Source organism: Pteropus vampyrus, unplaced genomic scaffold (assembly GCF_000151845.1).
Source record: "Pteropus vampyrus isolate Shadow unplaced genomic scaffold, Pvam_2.0 Scaffold12, whole genome shotgun sequence".
NCBI classification, from domain to species: domain Eukaryota; kingdom Metazoa; phylum Chordata; class Mammalia; order Chiroptera; family Pteropodidae; genus Pteropus; species Pteropus vampyrus.
Window position 1 is genome coordinate 3,014,003 of NW_011888793.1, and position 6,968 is coordinate 3,020,970.

The 6,968-nt window shown below is 35.6% G+C and overlaps 1 protein-coding gene across 10 annotated transcripts in view; it reads right to left on the reverse strand.

The window, feature by feature from the left end:
• Nucleotides 1–6,968, reverse strand: part of VEPH1 (ventricular zone expressed PH domain containing 1) — a 190,073-nt gene that overhangs the window by 44,307 nt on the left and 138,798 nt on the right. For 9 of the 10 annotated variants that reach the window (XM_011379507.2, XM_011379497.2, XM_011379484.2 and 6 more), the window contains 2 exons: nucleotides 6,359–6,498; nucleotides 3,474–3,608 (listed from right to left, as the gene is read on the reverse strand). In XM_011379507.2, the coding sequence (XP_011377809.1) occupies nucleotides 3,474–3,608; nucleotides 6,359–6,498 (275 nt within the window). Of the gene's footprint in view, nucleotides 1–3,473; nucleotides 3,609–6,358; nucleotides 6,499–6,968 lie in introns of those variants that run through there. The other variant, XR_002777563.1, reaches the window with a different exon arrangement.

A 6,968-nucleotide genomic window follows, 5' to 3' on the forward strand; every position in this document is an offset into this window, starting at 1 on the left:
AACCTCTCTTAATGCATCTGAGACAGATTTGAATTTTCTTGAGGGATGGAAGGAGGTAAGAGGAGAGAGAGAGAAAAAAGGAAGACAGGAGGGAGAGGATGAGGAGGAGAGAGAGACAGAGAGAGAACGAGAGAGAAACACTGGCTCAGAGCAGAGTATTAGCTAACATTTATTGAGAAATCACAATGGTGGTTATTGTTTTCAGAGCTCTCTATGTATTAACTTATTAAATCCTCAAACAGCTCTATGAGGTAGCTACTGATATTTATCCACTTTGTAAAGAAACTGCAGCACAGACTCAAAGGCCTCAGAATTGGAAAGTGGCAGAGCCAGATTTTAAACCCAGGTAATCTGGCTTCAGAGTCAACATGCTTGACTACTCTGGTAGGTGTGAGTTAAGATAGGTAGGTTATCTGACATCATGAACACAAAACTTTAGTTTTTCACAAAACAAAAGATTGTTTCTTCCCTATGCAAAGTGTGTGGTGCAATCCCTGCCTTCAGGCCTTTTGCAAGTTAATAGATATCTTGCTGTTGATTTTCAGTTCTAAAATTCCAAGATACTACAAAAAGCAACCACAATAACAAGCCCTCCAGCGCTTTACATTCTACAGACTCAGGAATTATCTAAGGAGTTTCTTCCTTCTTTGCCGAATCCTGAACCACTTGGCTTCAGTGTTAACTTGGTCACAGCAGCAGATAAACATGTGCTCATCACTTTAAAAACACTGGTGTATGTATACACTGTTCATACGGTAAAAATAAAGCAGTCTTTGGACCTTTTTCACAGCTATTTTGAATTTAGTGTGCAGAACACTTTATAAAAAATAGAAGACAATCAATTTGATTGAGAAATACCGAAGCAGATAACATTGTCACATAATGTATATTCTATAGATCAAAGTTTTTTCTATTATCCAGGCATAAACCAAATTATGAAACTTTAAAAATTTTGAAACAGTTTGGTTTACAGTTAATTTTTCCCTAGAGGAACATTTATTGGTATAAAACAGAAGAAATAAGTGTACAGGTTTGCTAACTTTTTAAAAAAAATCTCTTAGGACTTGACGCTGCCTGCCAAGTTTTAATTTACTAGTTGCCTCTACTTAAAATACAGTTTATAATACAAAATTTATAAGAATTTGAGGCATTGTCTTTAAACGTGATGCAACAGTTTAAAATTTGAATGAAATATGCAAAGAATCCCCTTCTACTTTGCATTGATGCAATTGTGGCATTTCCTTTGCTCTTTAATACAGCACGTCTAATTCTTAAACCAAAGCTAGCAAATAATGACGCAATAGTTGAATGTGTCCTCAATGTCTCACTCTAAATAAACTGATTAATCACACCCATTTCTCATCCCTTTACAATCCTTCAGCACTTAAAAGGTATTGAGTTAGCTTCGCAGTAAAAGTTTTTGATGAATTTGCTACTTGTTTGTACTTTGATTTTATTTAATATTAGTATGTTTGTTCTCCTTCTCTATAGAAAAACAAGGATGGAGACCATGATCATATACTCTTAGAACCTCTGATTTGCTCAGTAAGCATCTAATGCTTAATCCTGGGTTTTCTTGAAGAAAAATAATAATCAGGATCTTTGAGTATGGGAAGGGCTTAGAGAAGTTGTTATTTGCTAAGGAGATATCAATAACCATCTCTGTCCTCACTGCACATATTCTCCCTGAGTGATCGAATCTACTGTCATGACGTTAAGTACTACCTTAATGTCACCCAAATTCATATCTCCAGTTATAGTCTTCTTCCCGAGGTCCATAATGGCATTCCAACTACCATCACCACCTGGTTACCTACACAAACAAGTCAGACTCAAATATATAAACCAAAATGCTTTATCTTCTTTCTCTACATCAGCTCCCTTTGTGGTCTGTCTTCTTCAGGCTGGCACCATCATCAATCTGCCCATACAATGCACGTAGTGTCATCCTTGGTTCTTTCATTTTCCTTATCAGGTACCAGGTCCTGCTGATTCTACTTCTTTCATAGCTCTTGAATCCATCCTCTTCCTACAACTTCCAGCTTTACTTCCAGCCTTCATTTCTTACCTGATGATAGTAAGAGCTTTCTGATAGTCTTCCTGTCTCCAGTCTGGTTTCCTCTAATCATTCTTTCCATACCCAGGTCTGTGGCTTTCCTCTTATGCAAATCTGACATCAGTGTACATTCTCTTTCCATTTCACTCTATAGACTGGATGGGGATATTTCCACATTCTGGTCTTTTCCTAGTTGAGGGGCCTGCTCAGGAGGTCTCAGCCAACCTTGTTCTGAGAGCTATGCCCCTATTTCCACACTTTTAAAATGCTCTGTGTCTCAAATCATACTTGCCTGCATCAGCAGAGCTAGCGCATGCACGCGTGCTCTCTCTCTCTTTCCCTTCCCCCCTCCCCCCACCCTGCCCTCTGCCCTCTCTCTCCTCTGGCCCACCTTGTCTTCATTTTCTTGCTTTGTGGTAATTGCAGAGGACAAAGGGATGAGAAGAAGGAAGTATGGAGGGAAGAAATGAAAAGCACTCAAGAACCTGCAGGCCAATTCCCTGATGCTCTTTCCCTTTCAATTCTAGAGTCATGTTCTTCATTTCTCAAACATTTTCTATTCTATACCATGATGTAGTTTTTGAGTAGCTCTGAGTGTAGTTTTTGTGGGCTCCGAGTGGGCTGTATCAAGTCACCGTGTGAGCTTCAAATGGAAGTGTCGAGAATTTAGCTAAGCTACTCCATGATATTCCTGCCTTGGCATTCATTTTGTTTGGCCAAGTCACCTATGGGGGTCTTAAACTGACACCAGCCCCCCAATGCGAGTGAATGCCGTAGATAATAGCCTGCAGAGTCATAAGCAAATGTTAAGTTTCCGATATGACTTCCCCAACTGCCCTTGTAATGAAGTCTATCCTGCTTCCCAGGCCGTTCCCCTTGTGTGTCCCTTAGAGAAGGCTCCATGGGGCTCACCAAAGTCCTGTTCATTTTTGGTTTAAATTGACTAATCTGGCCTTCTTAGCTTGGGAACCACAAAGCACTTTATCCACAGACCCAAATACAGGCATGTGCCCCAGGTCCTGCCTCTCTCTCTGTCTGCACCTTGCCTGGACCCCCTCACATGTCCCCTCAGGCCTGTTGTGTATTTCCTCTAGGACCTGTGAGTAATCAACTCTATGTTGATTTCTCTTGTGGTCTTTATAGAACTTGGGCTCACCCTCTGCACTCCGTGCACCACTTAACAAATGTTAATTTAACAAAGTCACAACAGACCATTAATGACCTTGTCTGCTGATAGCACTTTGTCTTTAGTCCACTGTAGCACCACCTGAAAATCATTACTTATTAAGTGTTTTTTTGATAATGATAAAAGAAGATAAAGAAGGAAAACATTGAGCTATTGAGAAAAAGGCAAACTGTTTCAAGATAATCTTGAATCTTAGTTTAAAATAACGTGTCCAAGGAAATAAGCATTTACCTTCTGCTGCAGAAATGTGGACTCCATCATGGCCGTTTCAAAGCTGTGAGCACCCTCTGCCTGTGTCTTCTCCCACAGAGATCTGAGAAATTGCACAGAACGACTTTGTATGGACAGGGGCTCCGGAAATAGGCTCTGAAAAGGAATTAATGAGAAAAACAACACTTTTTTTCTGATCTCAACAATATTGGTTGATTGACTACAAGGCACTATTTGTTTTGGTTTGATCTTTAACATGATTTAAATTTAAATAAAACAACAAAGAAATCTATCTTGAAGATCAAACATATAATACATTTTAGGTTTTTCATTTTTAACAGAAAATTAAAATTGTTGAATAGGATTTTCAAGGCAGTTGCTATTGATCTCTATAAATATGCCTAAGCATTGTAATGTAGTATTTATCTCAGTCATTTCCCAAGCATGTTTCCAAACTGGAAAATGGTTAATATAAATATTCATATTTATTTTTACAAAGATCTGAAAATTAAGGTATAAAGTTAAAGCTAAAGTACAAATATCAGAATAGATGATGAAGACTAGAAATTAAATAACTAATTGTTTGTTATGCAACTACTCAAAAATGAACAGTGTGAGTGGGCATGCGAGGAAACAAAAACATTTTTAATCCTAAAATGTAAAATGGATGAATATTCCAAGAGCTTTAAGATACTCTAAGTTTTATATAATAAGATTGTTAGTGTAAAAAAAAAAATCACGTTTATATATATTTCATTAAAACTAATGAAAATAAAAATTTCAAAGAAAGATTTAGATTGTGTTTGTATATTTACTCATCAATTATGTTTTTAATAGTCACTTACATGTTGTGATGTTATACCTATAAATGTGAGAAGGTTTCAATACAAGGGCACCATTTTATAAAAATATACAGAACATCAACTAAGAGCATGAAATATTATTTATATACATATAATGCCACACGTATTATACTTTATGTATAATAAAATAATGATATTGGCTTATAAAATCCTATTTTCTATGTCAATGACATTCAAGCATTAACTTATGAGGCTCTCTAGGGTGTTTGTGTATATAAAGTTTCTATTTAGTAAATAAAAATCAGTAAATTTTCTTCCAGTAAAGATCTCATTATTATCATCAAGATTATCTGTTTCTTATACTGAGTGGGGAAAGGTGGAGAATTTTATAGCCTGTGTAAGTGGCCCACAGATTAAAAAAGCTAAGAGCCAGTAATAAATTGATTATGCAACCATAATGTAGACATAACTGGAAATTTCTTAATTATTATCAGAAACTTATATAGTACATGATTTTTTCATTTAAAGAGGAGCAGAACTGGGTTTAATTAATTATCAGTCCAAAGAGGAGCATTTAGACTGGAATCAGTGAATTTAAGAGCTCCACAAATGTGTTAAATTCTAGAAGAGAAACAGTCTGGCCCACCATCTAAGGCTAGTACTAGGCTTGTAATCATCAAGTCAAAGAATTGATTTTTATTAAAATCTTTTATTGATATTGTGAAGTCCGGGCTCATCCAGACCACTCAATATCAAAGGTGTGGAAAAGAAGAAAAAGCAACATAGACAGATGCTTTTTGGCCATTTTGCCTAAAAGAAAGGCAAAGGATCAGACTAGGTAAATAAAATGAGACCCAGGAACAAAAATAAAAGCATGTTTTCTTGGTTTGTTTTCAGAAAACTGACAACTATTAAGAAGAAAGGCAAAGATGAAGCCAAATACAAAATCACCAATGAAAACTATTTGAAAAATGTAAGTAAAGTAGAAGAAAAATAGGTCTTCATTTCAAGAAAATGAAGAAAGAGCAATGCTGTTTTTTATATTCCAGTACAATTTGATTCACATCAAAATGTGAGTTGTTCTCTATGAGGTGTTAATAAGTCTTCTTAAGAAATTTAATACAGGAAAAGATGATAGTCTTAAAACATCTCTATGTAGTCTCTTTTCTTAATTACTATAGTTACATCTATGATTACGATATATTCAGCATTAATCTGCCTTTATAAAGAAATATAACTATCTGGTTGGTGACTTTTGTAGAGGCTATTACAGAAATGTTTTATTAATAGAAGTAAGTAAACTATCTTATCACTTGGCCTAATTTTCAACCATTTTAAAACATTTGCATTCTGTTTTTTCTGCCTCCTTCCTTCCTGCACCCACCTGCATTTTTATTTTTCAACACAAAGGCAACAGCGAAAAGGCCACTGGACCAGGAGTCAGGTGGCCTGAGTTCAGCCCTCTAATTTTCTTATCTATAAAAATAGTATCTAAGATCCCTTCTACTGCTAACATTTTATAATCTATATTCAAAATTTTTATGAAAGTTTAATGCATTCAAGGTAAGTATTTCCAAATAAGAATCTCTTTTGATGCTAAAATCTTTGCATCAAATTTTCATTGTTAAGTTCAAAGTTCCTCTTTATGCAATTTTACCTGTACATATATTCCTTGGGAAAGGTAGCATTCTAGTTTTTCAACAAAGTTGAAAAGAATATGTTGACACAAAAATTAACTGGAGATTGAAAGACTGTAAATAAAGGCTCCCTCTACACAAGGGAAGTTATTCCTCCATATCAGCTGGGATTTGTCGTTGTTGCCATTGTTTAACCAAAAGCATTTTCCCTTCTGTTCTTCTTTTTTAAAAGTAAGGATATCAAGATATTAATAGGTTTGGCTTCCTGATTAGTAATCCAGGGCCTTTTATAAGGAAACTATCCTAAAATATAGAAAATCCTTATTTAAAAATTAGTAATAAAATGTATATATATTGCTGTTATCTACATATCCACTTTGGTCAAAGAATAATTCAGTAAAAATGATTATAAATGCATAGCCCACTGACTCATTAAGGAGCCATGATGAACACGAATTATACGCACCTGCTGAAATAGAAACATGATCTGGATCCACAGCTGAGGTTCTTGGCTGATGAGAATAAAACTGGATTTACTGTATAGGCAGTAATGACCCTTCAAGGAGCAGGTGAAGAACAACTTGGCTACACAACTTTTAACAGAGTCTATAAACAAATACACATAGCATTAAACATTAGATTCTTCCTAGAGTTACATTTTATTCTTCAACACACAAACACCTTTAGAAATGCATACTTAGTTTTCAGTTTGTCAACAAATAACTTCAAACAACTGTGTATTTGGGAGTGGACTCAATTCATAGAATGTAGATTTAAATACAAATGCTTTAAACAAGCTATATTTTATCCATCTTTCTCTTGTTTTAATTAACAATGCATGAGGAATCTCCAAGTGACTCACATGGAAGAAAAAAAAACTTCTTTCCAATAAAGAAGGAGATATCATGTGATATCTGATTTCTATCTGATTTGGGCACCTTGAAATGATAACCTAGAAAGAATAAGCAACCAGATCAAGGAAACCCAGGCTTTTCCTGGGCAGTGGATGGTGTGCATGAATCAGGGGCACTGTTCTCTTGGTTGTGCAGGACCCACACTGACAGCCTCCAGAATAC